The following is a 16592-nucleotide window of genomic DNA, read 5'->3' on the forward strand; positions in this document are numbered from 1 at the left end:
TTCCATATAACCTGTTCTGTTTTGAAATTATATACCGTACACTCTACCATGCAGAGTTTATTCCTTTTCTAAAAACAAAATGAATAAAAGTTTTAAAAAAATTGAAAAACACAGACTGTTTTTCACCAGTGACAGTATGTAAAATTATTCAGTCTCTCATCTGTATGTGGAAAGGAGTTTGGTTTTGTCTCCCCCTGGGACACACAGCTGCTTATTAATAAGCCAGTGGTGGGCTTGCCAAAGGACTCTGGCCATCTCCTGGTGTTCAGCTCCCTGCAGAGCCCTCACTTCAAACATTTTCCCTCCATTCAAGATCATAACATTCTTCCCAGACCACTGTTTTGGGTTTGTTGGGATTTTAAGCCCTTCTTTTTTTCGCAGCACCTGGAACCAGAAGCTGGGTCTCTGAGTCCCAGCTGTCAGTATGCCAGAGGATGAGGCACAGGCAGGCTCTCCAGCATTGTCCGTATCTCATGACACCCTTGTTCACAAGAGAATTTGGAATACACTACTTGGGGTTAGTCCAGGTGATGGTAAAACTTACAACCAGCCCATGTGCCAGTTGTAGTTCACAAGCAGCTGCTTCCTCTTTGGAGGCTGAAAGTTGTGTTTTGGACATTCATGTGTTGCACACCCAATTGCCCACCATGTGTTTGCATTCAAGCTATGTTTTTATACCTATGACACCCCCTAAATCCAATGCCTGTCTAGGTGGTCTCATCAAACACACCCATTTACTTGTATTTTCATTCCATGTTAATAAAGTTATGGGAAAGGTTTGCCTCCCTGCCTTTACCCATCGCTCCGGAGACCCACAGCTTTAAATCATATTTGTGACAATATGAAAATTACCATGATTTACACAGACTCCAGAACATGCAAACATACAGAAAAATACTTGGCAATCATTTTCCTAAACTACTTACTAACTTGCAATGGCTTTTTTGGGATAGTTTGTAGCATATCTAAATGACAGAACTTCAGCTAATTGCTCCAGCCTCCTAAAATATAGAACATGAGACTTGTGTGGAAGCAGTGAGGAGTGGTTTGCTAAGAGATGATTGCACCTTCCCACGATGCTAAAGGATTTTGGCACCAGGCCCCACAATAAACATGTAAAAACACACAAACAAGGTAAAAGTAGTTGAGCGAGGCAAGAGACTGAGCAATCGGAGTAACAATGCCAACATCACTAGCTGAGACTGAAATCTGTCCCAGGTTGCACCTTTGGGAAGGGAGGAGAGTGTGGGAAGAAGATTTGAACTTAATTTGTTCATCTGCCACTGTAAACTCTGTACTGAAGAGGGAGGAAAAAAAAGAGGGAAAAAAGCATCAGGTGCATCCTTTCACAGAATGTTGTGTGCAAAGGAAAAAGGCCTTTGAGGAATCCTAAACTGATTCGCACCAACTTCCTGAGAACTAGTAACAGGCAGAGACCCCCACCTCTGCCTGGAACCTGATGGTCCAGATGAGCTCAGAGGAGAGCTCTGCAGTCCCTGAAAAAAACCAACAAACATACACCCTGCCCAGACCCAGCAGCAAATACCAGGACCAACAGACAGAGAGAAGTGCTTATAGCCTGCACACCTTCAAAGCAAGCAGGGGTGAACCAAGAAGTTGCTGCTGACTTAAGCAGCAAACACATCCTGCCCTTAACAAGACCTAAATATTGGCTGCTGTCATAAATTGCCCTCCCTACACATTCATCTATCCTGTCATACACTCCTTTCCATAACCTTGCTAAACATCATCGTAAGACAGCTAGGTCCCTTGCCTCTGTTACACTATTTAGACAGATGCTCCAGGACTTAATTCTTCAAACCTGAAGTCTTCCAGTTTGCAGTCAGATTTCATTGGTGACCAATTTGTACCTTTTTGAATTCATGTTAGTATTTCATCTAACTTGAAACTGAAATCTTTCCCCTAAGTGAACTCTGGGGCGTGGTGCTCCTTAGCAGCAATCCTTAACAAAGTTCTGGAATTTAGTTAAGCAAGACACTGAAAGGAGAAAGTAGAGGCAAGAAAGCCAATCCTCTCCCAGGGGCCTCCAAGTGTAGTGAAGTGTTCTCTTGGTTAACATCAATGGGTACAACCACTGGGGAAGAAGCTGTGCAAGTCAGGTTTTCAGAAACACTGACACAAGACCTAAACTTCCCTCATTTTCAATGCAGCAGCAGCCATAAGCCAGCCTTTATACCCTTCTATCCCTTCTTTCACCCAAAGGGCAAGTTTCCCTCTTCTCCATTGCTTCCTTTTACCAGCAGCTGGAGAATTTTTACTCTTGAGAGTTAACCGGGAGAGCAAAAGGATGAAGAGGCAGAAGTGTTTATTTACAAACCAGTACTAAATCACCCATGTTCAAAAACAAAGACTGGTTTACCAGGAATGGATTCTGTTCATTGATTTAGGAGAGGAATATTGGGATTTTCTCTTAGATCTTAGGCAGAGCTTTAGCTAAACTTTTCTTTAGGCTGAAGCCTTCCAGCAAGGAAGGGTTTGGAGACATCTAGACTAACTCAAGCCACCTGTTCTTCCCCTGTTGGTGTACCATTTATGTTGCCCACAGGACTGAACTGTGCTGGGTTTTTACAAAGGACAGTGGCAGTGTTTCACAGCACAAAAGTGACAGGCACGACATCAGCTTTTAAACTCCCACACCAGAAGACTAAAAGAACCAACCCTGTTCTGGTCCCCAGGTTTCTTCCCATCTATTTGTGTGTCAGGAATCCCTGGGAGTGCACAGCTCTCCCGGGAGCTCTCAGCTCTTTCTCCTCATCTTGCACTTCTCCAATCATCACATATATCCAAATTAAAATAAAAAGGAGGTAAGATGGCAAATCTCAACATATTTATAGAGTGCTAAGAAAAGAGCAAGCTCACCAAACAGTAAACAAAAGACTTTCATGCTGGTTTGCTCCCTTCTTGCAAGGAATGCTAATGGCAGTTACTGGCTGGGGAAGCAGCACAGTCGTGACGACCTCCCCCAGCCCTTCACAATTCAACATGCTCTTAACTAAACAGCCACTCTGGATGGGGAGGAAAGATAACATGCCAGGAATAGATTCAGGAGAATTGCAGAGCTGAAGAGTCTGACAGGCTGTGTGAGGGAAGGAGGAATGGTTTGCAAAAATATAAATAATGCAGAAAACAACAGGAGGCTGTGGTTTCTAGTGGTACTTTTTGTTGACAACCAAAGAAGTCTGAATATTGGGGTGGGAGTTTTGTTTAAAAAGAGAAAAAAAAAATACCGAAGAAACAGTAGCTGTGAAGTTTTAAAAAGACACATAAGACACTTTTATTTCTAAACTGCTCTCATCCCACTCAGTCAAAAAAGACTGAATTGCTACCATTTGAGTTGGATGAATGGTCTAGACCACACTGTTCCCCCAGTCCCTTGCCACTTGCAGCTCATCTGTAACTACAAGCCTGAAGCCCAGACACCTTCTTCATGTTGCCCTGCATCTATGAGTGAGAGCTCACAGCTCAGAGCTTCACAGCCTGTGAAGCAATTAAGACCTGTCAATTAAACTGCCTCATGCAGTCCTTTTTAATTGGGAAAGATGCAGTTCTGTCCTCAGTGCAGGGCAGGAGTGCACAGTGGGCCTCGTTCCCACCTGGATACATTGGCTGCCTCTTAGTTGCATGCTGGGATAAAACCTGGCTGTGCAACCACCCACACCCATTCAGCTTCCCTTGAAAAGGGAACCACAGCACTGACAAGAAGGGAAGAAAGGGATCATCACCACAATTGTCCACGGTAACATCCCTAGAGGAAAAGGGAGAAGAAGGGAGAACTGAAGCAGTGACTACCCAGTCATCATCATTGTTAATATAGTCAGCATCATCTTCATCTCAAGAAGTGAGCCTCTCTTCTCCCAGCAGCTGTGAGAGAACTGAGAGGTTGCTGAATCAACAGCATGATCGAAGTGCAACCATTAGCAACCTTCCTTCTGCCTTCAAGGTCTGAAGTGAGCTATTTGAAGAGGACTTAGTCTGAGCTCTGACCTCCCACAATGCAGCCAGGCACTGACTGCACTGGGGCTCCTCATGGAACACAAGCATTTCAGCAAAACATCAAAACACAGACTTAGACTTTTGAGGTGGACAAAGTCCAACACAACTCCAAACATCAGTAGGTTGCAACTATGTCAGTCTCTTCTAATTGTGAATATTTTTTCTAGTCAAAACTAGACCAACTCCAGCTTAATAAGCAACCCCAAGGCATTTGCATCATTTACATGCAGATCTTCCAAAAGCACAGCATGTTTTTGAAAGCTCAATATTTAATGCCTTCCTCCAGAGCAACATCCTCCCATGCACAGCAGAGACTGTGGTAGCAACATCTGGGCTATTTCCATGGGCCAAGATGACAACACACACAAAACCAGCACAAGAACTGCAAAGTGCTCATCTCCCATGACAGCCCCAATATAAATTGTTCATTCATATCTCCTGAATACAAGACTCTGCAAGCTGCCATCTGCCTACCAGGACAGCCTGTGTATCTGTACAGAATGGAGGTAAATTAAGACAACAACCCGAATAGAAAAGAAAAAAAGAAGAAAAAATTTTTTTTTTTTTTTTTTTTTTTTTTTTTTTTTTTTTTTTTTTTTGTCTAGGACATAATCTTTCATTTCCTCAAACCTGAGAAATATCATGCCAAGTCAGACCTCCACCAGTCAGTAGAGCATAGGAGGCATTGCATTCAGATGTACTTTCTAAGGAACATTTCAGATCACAGTTAAAATTATGTATTGTGCAGACGGATTAAGAACTAGACCCCATTTCCTCTTTTATTCCATGTTATGTACTTTTCTCTTGACTGCTGCTGTTTAGGCATCTTATTTTCCTCCACTTCTCCCCATTTTTGTTCACCTTTTATTATTTCAATAAGCACAAAGATAAACAGAAAGAAGCTGATGCAGTGCTGGGAGTTGGGTCTGGCTGACTCTTTCACATGGTGCATCTGGAGCTGCAGACTCCACCCTTTGTCTGATTTATTTTAAAAGCCTGCTGTGTCCATTAATGGAAAATTGGACCCTGTTCAGGCTGTGATGGTGTCTATGGACAGGAAAATGGAAAGTTTCAGATTAAAGCTGCAGGAGACCAGGAAGAAAAATATCTGGAGAATTTAATTGATGGTGGCAGCACAATAATTGCAGACAGATATTAAAGAAATGGCAGTCTGTGACCCAAAGCAGATCCTTGGGTCACAAGGAAGGGAGCACGAACGTCTGCAAGGCCACAGGGCTATGGAATTAAAATATTCCTCACCAGCAGGAAGTTCAAACATTTAGCAAAACTGAACACATAGGATAGAACCAGTATCACATTTGCTAACCACCCAAGTTGTTCACCTTTTAAAGATGTGAGACATATCTGACGACACCCATCTGATTTGAGAAAGTGGTAGGAATCTTGAAGACATCATTCTACAGTGTCAGTAGAATAAAGAGCTTAGAGAAGTCACCTTTACTGAAAACCTGATCAGACATTGGGGAAGCCCATCAAGGCACATGGAAAACAATCTACACCTGGGTTGCTGCTGTCCATGGAGCAGAAGACAGTGAATCAGTGAAGAGGCTTTTCAAATCCCAACCAAGCTTAGAGCCTAGCAATGGGATTCCTAGGGGGAAAAATAAATACATTAAAATCTGTAAAACCAAGCAAAATTGCAGCTTTTAAACCCAGTGATTGATAATAACAATACTGTCCTCGTATGCTGTTTTTTCTTTTTTTGCAGTTAACAGTGTAGCAATAAAGTAAAACTATCACTGTAATTATGGCTACTTATATAAAACTACCATAGAATACAGGAGAAGGTGAAACCAGTATGATGAAATGGAAACTTAATGCATTTTACAACCATCCCCCCACCCCCCCACACCCCCCCAAAAAAACAAAACCTTAAAGAATGCTCTAGCTGAAATCTCATGCCATGGTCTTGCTTTATTGTTTGTTTTTAAACTGTTACATGGAAAATGATGATAGAATTCTATAGCAGGAACATATTTTTGGAGTGGTCAAAAATATTTTGGGCTACTTGGTACCTTCCTATTAAGGCAAGACAGCCAAATCTCCAGCCCATGAAAGAATTTGTCATGAAGTGAGTTCATGAAGTCTCTCAGAGAGACCAATATGGTTAAGAGCATGTTCCATTCTCTCCTTTCCCTAAAAAACACAAACACTTGCAAAACCCTTCCAGTCTTTACTTTTGGATGAAATGATTGCAAGGACTGGGAGGTGGTGCAACATAATATTCCCTTATTTTCCTCTTGCTAGCTGAAGTCACAGCCTAAGACATTCCCATCAGCACAGCCATCTGTTTACAGGAGCTGTATCTAGCCTGAAGCCCATACAAAGGGAAGAGAGGAACATGATTGACACAGAAGATTTCATTTGCATCAGTTTAAAAGATCTGGCTTATTAGCTCACGGTGCAGAACATGGTACTAGACCCAAGTTATCTTTAGTCTAAAAACTCTCCCTGATTTCCCACGATCTGTTGGAGCCCCACATGCTCCAACAGCAACAGGTTACACAGCCATCTCAGCTGTTTTCCACTGCATATACTTCTTTAAAACTGACTTTCTACAGTTTCAAAGAGGGGTTTGAACCAGAATGGTGCCTTTGTGGCATGTTTTCAGAAACAAGAAGAGTAAAAAACGTGAGAGGGATTTTGAAGGGCAAGGAGAAGTTATTCTATAGCTTTTACACTTATTCTATAGCAGGAGTTTAAGGGCTCCTCTGTCAAAATTTTCAGTGGTGCTGCCTTTGCAATTCAGCATTTGCACTGGTGAGCTATGCTGCTTCTCTCCAAACGTTTCTGAATCACAGAGGGTTTGTTTTATAGGTTTGTTTATTTGTTTTAACCCAAAAGAAAACACTATAGTTGAGTTTTTTCCATCTGAGAGACTGTGGTAAGCAACTTACCCATACAGACAGCTATTCACAACAGGAGCCATTCAATTCTTTGCTCAGCAATTTTAATATTCCCCTTTGAATACAGCTGAACCACATGAAATTCTGTTGTGTAAGGCTCTCCTTCAAAGTAGAGATTTATTTTTTTTGGTAACAGCTCATCAAGTCTTGAGGCTACAACCATCTGTGTTAATCTCTGCACAGTCTGTTCTTATTCATCATCAATAATAAGACCAAGGAGCACCCATGCTGAAGACAATATGAACAGACAACTATAATAAAGAAATAAAAGCTGCCTTGCTGAAATTTTTAGCTTCTGTGTCTATCCTACATCATAATTCTTTGACCATAACTGGAGACACCAAATGAGGGAAAACAATTAATTTCACCCAAAAGGAACATAATGTTTGAAAGAAAGTTCAACTGTGTTTTCTGAGTGGCCATTATGGGAGTGATTTGCAGATCTCAGGCTTTGGCAGGGGGACAACCGGCAGCCGAGAAGAACTTGGAGGCTGTTTGCTTCTGCCTGCTAAAATGTATTGTCTCTTACATTACAGCAATGGGGATGTTCTCTACTAACTGCTGAAGCTTCCTGCACAAGTAGATCGGGTCATTCAAATGCTGCATGTGAGATCCAGGGCAATGCCTGCAGAGTCACATAACAGCATTACCTCCAGCTTGATCTCCACTGACACTGAAATGGGGTTGTCACTTCTGCCGTTCAGCTTAAATGGAAAAACTCACCATAAGAGCTGATCATGCTGAGCATCCTCTGCAACATGCTGATAATCTTTTTTCTGGCATTGGACTGCCCACAGGGTTGCAGATTATGGGCATAAAGGGTCTCAATTAAAATTTCTTCTGCCTGCCCAAACCTGAAAGAACTTAATTTTTTAACTTGTGAACTTGTGATGGTAACTGGCACAGAGACCTCTTCCCCGACAAGGCAAAGAACAGACCAGTTTCTAGGTGATCAGTAAAGGAGAAGTGACTCCTTAAAAGATGTTTTCCATGTTTGAGGCCAAACACATCCCTTGGTGTCCCAGAAGATATGTGACAGAGAAACAGGAAAAATCCCTTTTGGTTTCTGTCTCTAGCCAGGGCTAGAGGGGATGATTACCCAGACTAGCTTGGTCTCCACAGCTTTCAAAGGAAGATTCAAGAAATATTTGCCTTGAGGTGTTTCCCATCCCAGTCAATGAATGCTTTCTGCTTTTGCAATGTGACTGCTAATTACAGCCACACAGTCCTTACAGTGGACATCTGCAAATCTCCAAAACCTTTCTGCTTAACAACAACTTCATGACTGAAACACAGTCCTTTTAGCAGAAACTCCAACCCTCTTGTTAGTCTAACTGTTGTCAGTGATACTTCTTCTGTGCTTATGCATGGCAAACAGCATTCCTAGCTCTCCACTTTTCCTTTCCATCTTCATTGCCTAATGACCCAGTTTCAATCTGAATAACCATTTCCTCCAAACAACATCAACCCTTCTCCTTATCAGTTTCAAAAGGGTTATGCTCGTTGTTTTATTCAGCCAGCTTGCTCCAGGCAGGTGCTGTTCTTACACAGTATCACAAGGCACTCGTTGCCTGCAACTACAGCATAAACAAACTTGTTGGTGCACCAGCTTTCCCCAGGGGCAGTGGTACAGAAATCTGAAGTTTAAGTGTAAACAGGGATCAAACTCCTACAGGAAAATGGGCCTGGCCTTTGATTCCCAAGATGTACTGGCCCTCAAGTACTTGAACCAGCATGAATCCTAGGGTAGAGCAACCACTTCTTCACCAGCTTTACCTGTGAATGTGTAAGTTTTCCTCCCTGTCAAACCGATGTTTGTCAGGAGTCACGAAAGGTACAGGACTGCTGATGGCAAACAGGAAGCAGAAAAGCTCAAGCAGTCACAGGGTCTCCCACAGTCACATCTGTGAGTGCAGCTATGGGATTTCACCCATTGCCTGGCAGAGGCACAAAGAGAGAGACAGCCATTTCACAATATTCTTCTATATACAGCCTTCTCTATATGGGCAGCAAGTTCACAGCTGAACAAGTCCAGGGCTATCTGTTTTCAAAGCGTAATGACAGAACAAAAGACAAAATTTACTAATCATGCTCCCAGTGTGGCTTTCAAAGGAGTTTTGTGTACCATCAAATCAAGAACTTAACATGCTGGCTGACTACTCCCACCTACTGTGGAAGCCAAGGCAATTATTAAAAGGTAGAAGAGCAGTGTGACTCCTTCCCATTAGAGATACTAAAGACTCCCTATCCTGGTGATCCAGAAGAGAGTGCAACTTTTTTTCCAGCATTATTACAAAAACCAGTCCATTTTCTAGAAGAAATGGAGGCTTACACAATGACACTTTAGTTTAAAAAAGGGTTAAGCTTCCCAAACCAGGCAAATAATATGGAAATAGTTACACAACCTTCATAGGCTCCTCTAATTCCTTTTTGGGACTAAACAGACTTGCATTTGTAATACACCCTAGTTTAAAAGAAGCAAAACAAGCCCACAAAGAAAAGCTGAAGCCCCCACCCCCCAAACCTATGAATAAGAAACACATTTTCAGAAGCAGAATCTCATCCTATTTTATCTACTTGTACAAAAGTATGTCAGTCTCAATTTTTTTTAGTCCTGCCCCCAGTCTCCTTCCCCTCACCCACACCTTCTTTTCAAACCAAATGAGCCTGTTCCTGTGTCTATCCTCTGGAACAGGATTAAAGTTTCACACTGAGCCTGTTGCCGGGTTCACAATAGCAGATGATCTGTTTGAAAGCTGTTCATTCAGCTCTGGGCAAGGCAAATTTGCCATGAGTTTTCTTCAACCCATCATCTCCTTTAGCTTACAGGAGCTGGAGGAAACCTTTCCTCAGCTCTCAGCACAGCTCCCAGCAACTAACTTTTCTACAATACTTAATAAAGCATCCTTTTCAAAGCATGTGCTATATTGACATCGCATTTCTTGAATTCTTTAGATCTTCTTGTTTGAGGGTGGGAAATGAACATATATATATATACACACACTCATCCACCAACTCGGACACAGGTTTTACAAAGAGTAATGGTAAATCACAGTTCTATCCCTTACCAAATATTTTAACAGGTCCAGAGCTTCTTTAAAAAATAATTTTAAAGGTTTCCCTATTGCTTTTTGCTAAGATCACTTGCTCTGCAGATTTTCAGCTCCTATTGAAAGACTGGCATAGATTCTCTGCCAACACAACACAGCAATAAGCAAGAAAAGATTCACTTCAGTGTTAAATATCAGGGTCATTTAATTAATTTAATAACATTTTCTGCTGGAAGTTATGTTACAGCCGCCGGATCCAGATTGTTTCAAAACAGAATCCTTGTGGCCTGCATTTTTGTAATCCACTTGTAGTCCATATCCAGCAGCTTTACTCTTCAAGTCTTCTTTTGATGGCACTTGGCTTTAAGCAGATGCTCTCTATGATGAAGGCCAGCCACAGGCATGAGTCATGCCACTGCAGTGGATAACACAAGCCTTGTTCCAATTACTTTTTAAGAAAAAAAAAAAAAAGACACTTGGAAAATAGGTGTAAGCAAGGTAGGATCAAAAAGGTACGACATGATTCAGGACCATCTCTGTCAGTGATTTGATCAAAACCAGTAGATGTGAAAAGGGCATGATGGGACAGCCTCTAGCATCTGCTGCCTTTTAGAAAGACTAGTAAGCACACTCCATTTTTTTCTCTCTAGTCTCATGTGTTGACAACCCAAGAACAGTAAATTCCTTAAATTCTGGATACTGATAAATGTGGAGTGTTTTGTATCAGCTGAGCTACAGACCCACCACTTTGCATTCAGGCATTAATCGGTCTCATTGCTTCTCTGCAACCTAAAGGAACTCCTCTTCCTCAGAGCTGTGTGTTCGGCACTTTGTGTTTTTGACTGACTCAAAAAAGGTCAATTAGATATAAATGGCCCAACCTTGTATATTCCTGCTTCAAAGTACTTAACATAACTGTTCGTGTGTCTTGCAAGAGCCATTTTAAGCTTGAACTTCTGAGGTTTCCTGCTTTGAAGATCACTTTAACAACCCTGAAGTGTGTTCTTTATTATGCAGCATCCCTCCTTCTGTGGCAGAGCTGAATGAAAGACCAGGGCACTGCTTTTTCAGGAAATCACCAGGTTTGCTCTACTCCAATCCCCTCCAGTCCCCAACCTCTGCAAGCAGCCAGTAGTGCCTGCCCTGCCCACATTTCTCCTCTGCTGCCATTGCCTGTTCACCCAGGGCTGTGAGGACCAGGGAGCCCAACCAGCTCTGTGTCTCTGCTCCCTTGGATGCCACTGGTGGGAACATACACCTTCCCAAGGGCAGTGGTGGAGAGCCAGGGTCGTCTTGGTGCCCTCCCAGAGCTGACCTTTAGGTTTGTATGAGCTGCTCTGCACTGGCAGCTGAGATGCCATCTTGGGGCTTTGCAACTGCTGGTCACCAGATCCTGGCTGGCATTCCCAACCCAGCACACACGTGTTGAGAAAGGCACCACTTGTTCCAACAGCCAGAAGTCCCCCAAGGGCTCTCTCCCCACCACCGCTTGCCCCACCACAGGGCTGACCCTTTGACAGCTCACTGTGAGCAGTGCTGAACTCACCCTTGGCTCACAGGACTCTCCCAGAGGCAGATGCCACACTGGAACCTGGTTGTGCTGCCCCCTCTGCAACAGCCTGAGCAAGAAGGATGCCAAGCCGTGCCTTCAACACCTAAAGACAACTCCCAATATACAAAGATGGATTTTGAAGGCCACTGAGCTCTATTTCCACCCTAATCTGAGTTTTCAGCAAGACTGATGAGCCTCATGCTGCTCTGCAGAGGTCACTCTCACCTGAAGCAGGTGGGGTTGGTTCAGAGGGTGCTGAACCAGTTGTGTTTGACAGAGGAGCCCAACTCCACGGTTAACTGTGGTTCTTTGATTTGCTTATGTAGCAGTTTAAACCTGCACTTGTTACTTACCTCAAGCAGAATCTCAGAAATGCAAGCATGCTGCACTAAAGCACAAAAAAATGCAAGCAGAAGTTAAGCAGTTCAGTGTTGTTTAACATGTGTGAGTTAAATGAAAAGGCAGTTGGCTCACTGTGCATGAGGATACTAATGCAGTATCTGCAGGCAGTGAATTCCCCCAGAGCCCAGACAACAGAAATACTTGTTGCAGCCAAACAAGCTTCCTGCAGCCATGCCAAGATGCCCTCTGATCAAAGTGCTATTGCAACCCTGGCTGCTGGTTTGGCCTCTGCCTTTCCATTGAGACCACCGGCAAGAAAGCAAATGGGTGTTCTGCACATTGCTATGAACAGCACAGACAAGATAGAGGAAGAAAAAAAAAAAAAGACAGACTGCAGCCTACCCTTGAAAGTTATGCAAGAAGAGAGGTACAAGATGAGCTTTTCCCACAGCAAGGGTTCCAGCTCCGATTGCAAAACCCCAGCAATCACGCAGGGACTCTTCCATGAGGTCTCCTAGGGTCACTATTCACTTCAAAGTCAGCAGAAAGGTGGCATAGCAAGGATCCTACTGCATTGCCACAACTGGCTGGCAGAGAGAATTGCCTGGGGAAAGCCAGAATACTGCAGCCATCACTCCAAGCACTGTCTGAATTTACAGACTGGAATGCCATGAGGACCCATGGCTGGCTGTGTCATGGCTCACTGGGTGTACGAGCCCAACTGCCCATGTGGCTCATGCTGGTTTCAGGACTAGTGCTCAAGCTCAAGCATTTATTTTTTCATGCTTGTCCCTCTCTTCCCCCTTTATTCTCAAACCTGAGCTTTACCACCTGGCAAAAAAATGGCTGTCCTAGGGTGATGGTATGGTGCTTGTATCCCCAGTCGTGTTCTGTTTATGCTTAATATTATGTTCTGTACCTTTCAAGACTGACTCTGAAAAGTGAAGGATTGTTTTGTCTTGTTATCAGCCGGCTCATCTTCCCCCATGGTCTGTGTCTAGGAGAGGTTAGGATTGCTTGCCTGCTGGCTTGCTTGCTTTGCCCTTGCTTTTGCTTATTAGTTAGTTTAGCTAGGCAGTCCAATTTTTACCCTGGATTGTTTTTTTTTTCTTTCCCTTTCCTGAATACCATTCAAACCTGCTCAGCACTGGGACCTGGGAAACACCAAGAAACACCGAGAGTTTGCACTTTGTGACCTGCAGTAGCCATCCCCAGCACCGGAGACCAATAACAGAGCAACCACTCCCAGGAGAGACTTTCTGAATTTGTCATCTCTTCAGAGTGGTGAAAGAGTTTTGTCATCTGGTGTTGTGGTGTTTCTGTGGGTTTTTTTTTTTTGTTTGTTTGTTTGGGTTTTTTGGTGTTTTTTTTTTTTTTGTTTTGTTTTTTTTTTTGTTTTTTTTTTTAATTGGGGAGTGTTTTGCCTGTTAAATAAACAGGTTTTTTTTCCACTTCTCTCCCAGGAAATTCTTCCCAAACCAGGTGGGAGAGGGGCCGTGGGGGGTTTGCTTTGGGGGCTCCTTCCAGAGATTTTCTCCGAAATTTGCCCTAAACTAGGACAATGGCTCACGCCAAACTCAAGCCAGAGTGAGACCCAACGTACACAGACAATACACCCACATGAAGAGATCTTTTGTGATAGACTGAGATAAGCTTAGGTACAATATTGACCACAGCACTTCTCTCATAAGCTTCTCTTTGCAGCAATTTTTTTTTCTGAAAACCAACTAATCTCTTTCTAAAATTCTCTAGTCATAGAAACTGACTGCAAACATTTGTAAAATTTACCTTCTTTGTTAACCTATGGTGTTTTATTTGAAATTAAAATGTAGCCATATTTTCAAGCCCATCTGGTTGAAATTGTTAGATTGAAGCCTCCGGTAACTGTAACTCTGTAGAAACCACGTGTCTTGTCTAGACTAGCTAGCCAGTTTGTATCTACAGAGAAATATGCACTTCCTAACACAGCAATCTATTCAAGAAGGATCATCTCTGTGAGGGCAACCCTCTTTCCATTGACCATGAAGGAAACTTGGTCAACTTAGATTAAGGGACTACACTTTACATATCTAACATCAAGTGAGACAAGTCCCTTTCCTCATTGAAGATGTGTTCTCAAGTTCCTTTTACCATGTAAACCTTTCCCACAATATAAACTCATCATTTAATATTACTTTCACATTGATTGCAGGCTTTAATACATCAAGACTAATTTCTAACAGCCATTAAGCAACCAGAAGTGAAATTACTTTAAGAACCCTCAAGATTAATTTCCTTTCCATTCATTCAAGGTTCATGTTCTTTGTTTCCTCTTGCAATAATTTAAGAGACAAACCACTGCTGGGAACAGTACGTGTTCCTCCACCCCCTCCAGCTGACAAAAATTGGCAGAGTTCAAGAGAAATCTCAGCGAATGGGAGAGAAAAAAATTCACAAAGAGAATCACTACAGATATTGAGATTTATTGCTGATTTTCCCTTTCTGAAAGACTGTCAGACCGCCACAGTTCCAGAAGGGGATTATGTCCACAAGCCCTTTGGCCTCAGTCCCTGTGCCAGTTCAGACAACATGACTAGAGATCTGTGTGTGGCAGCTTGCTGCTTACAGAACAGTTGGAGGCAAAATCCATCCTTCCAGATCCTGAATTTATACATTGTTTGGTATGACCTGCTGTCTGCTTCAAAAAAAAAAAAAAAAAAACACCGGGGGCATCCCGTGGGGAATGCTGCTTTTCCTGAGTTTAGCTCCCTGTGTAAGAAGCTGCTACTGAGTGGTGCTCACACAGAGCCATCAGCATGATACAGTGCAGTTTTTTATTTACCACATCACTCTGATATAGTTGGTCTTGTGCTTTGAGGCAAAGGCTCGTTACCATCTTTGCCAACTATGCTGCTCCCTTACCAGCACTATTAATAGCATAGGTTCTTTTCTTAATTAAAAAAAAAAAAAAAAAAAAGATCCCTTTCCTCATGTTTGGTTGCACTTCTTCATTCCTGCTGCTGCTTTTTTTCATGATAGTGTCTCTAGGCTGCAAGTCAGCTCTTTTCCAGCTGGTGAGATCTGGTTCCTCTTTATGTGCCTGTCCTTTCAGTGTAAACAAGCAATGCTTCTCCAACTCCACCGACCACAAGGCTGTAAACAAAGTATATCACAAATTTAGCATCATGTAAGTCTTTCTACTTGATACAAAAAACATCTAAACATATTCCAACCTAGAGACAGTAACCCAGGTGATTTTTTTCATTTGCCTTGCTAAGAAAATGCTGAAACCCAAAATATCTTATTTAAATGATCTCATCAGAAACTACCTTTCCTGTGGTTTTGGGCTGGTGCTATTCAGTCAAAATGCAAAGACAGGAATCTAAATGGAGAAGGTTGCCCCTAGTTACAAGAATAGCTGCACACCCCTACACCTGCAAGAATGGGGAAGGAAGGCAAGAGAGTTTGAACCTTATTAGCACATTGCTTCCCTCTTGCAATTTCTGTTTGTGTTCTGTCCTGAAAACTTTCCAGTTCACAGCATCAGGAGGAGATGTAAAGCCTAGGTTTTGTGGACAAGGTGAAATCTGGGAAAACATTTTCATATTGGGGTGATCCCACTGGCATAGTGAGGCCAGTAGAAATTGCTGTGTTTGCCTCTCTTGGTGAGGTGAAAGGAGCTGCCCCAGCCAAAAAGGCACATGTGCCCAAGACCTTCTTTCCTGTGCTGCTCACAGCACAGCCATGGCACTAAGGCTGCTCCCCAAGAGTCAGCCTAGGAGCAGGGCTCCAAGTCAGGATGAATGGTTTTACAAAAACCTTCACTTAAATTTGCTATCAACCCACTCAATGCATGCAATAGTTAATAATCCCCAAGTGTCCTCTGTTATCTCTCACAGCTGACAGGAATATGGTAAGATGCCGACTCTTCTCCCCTTTTAGAACAGTGCAAAGCTAAGTGTACTGACCTTTCATCTTAGCCCCATGGCTTAATTAGCTTATGAAACAGAAAAGCTCCTTACTGAACTTTATAAACAAAACAAACTTCTGTTAAGTTAATTTCTAAGAGTACTTTTTTTTTTCCCCTTGGAAAAAAAAAAAGCATGTAAAGCTGAAGGCTCTTTGGACTAATAGCATTACATTCACTTAAATCTTAGCTTTGGTGAGCTTTTTTAAAACCACATAATTGCCCTTGTTCCTGAGAGGAAAAAAATATTGTATAACAACAGCACAACATCCTACAATTACACAGTAAAAAGCCCTGGAAAGTAGGTGCTACAGACAGTCTGTGACGTCCACTGGGAAGACAGAATAGTTTTGGTGTGGAATTACCAACAAGGAGCAAAAGGCTGCAAGGGCTGCAAGCTTTTCAAAAAGGATCTAAACCACTGAGTCTGGCCACCTGCAGTTGGTAACAACTTCTGAGTGTTTTTTTTCTGGAGACGGTGAACCCCCATATCTTATTTCAGCTCCAGTTATAAACACTATGCATTTATTCCTTTGGAATCTACGGTTGGATAATATACACTTTGTCCTAAAGGAAAAAAAAAAAACAAAACAAAACACTACATACAGAAGACCTTAGAAATTTTTTTTCCTGTTTCTATAGTTGTGTTGTTTTCTAAATTTTTAACAGAGATTAAATCTGTCTCTGACATACCATTTCAAAAATGAGACTGGCAATTATGTACAAAAGATAATAAACTGCCCAGCCTTGTTCTGTAAAGA

General features: G+C 42.4%; 1 protein-coding gene across 3 annotated transcripts in view; it reads right to left on the reverse strand.

Annotated features, from left to right (window-relative positions):
- Window positions 1-14331: 14331 nt before the first annotated feature.
- TMEM241 (transmembrane protein 241) overlaps window positions 14332-16592 on the reverse strand; it is a 54684-nt gene continuing 52423 nt past the window's right edge. For 2 of the 3 annotated variants that reach the window (XM_053952911.1, XM_053952902.1), the window contains exon 15: window positions 14332-15017. In XM_053952911.1, the coding sequence (XP_053808886.1) occupies window positions 14957-15017 (61 nt within the window). In that variant the 3' untranslated portion in view covers window positions 14332-14956. The remainder of the gene's footprint in view (window positions 15018-16592) is intronic. The other variant, XM_053952918.1, reaches the window with a different exon arrangement.

This window comes from Vidua chalybeata, chromosome 1 (genome assembly GCF_026979565.1).
Source record: "Vidua chalybeata isolate OUT-0048 chromosome 1, bVidCha1 merged haplotype, whole genome shotgun sequence".
In the NCBI taxonomy this organism is placed as follows: Eukaryota; Metazoa; Chordata; class Aves; order Passeriformes; family Viduidae; genus Vidua; species Vidua chalybeata.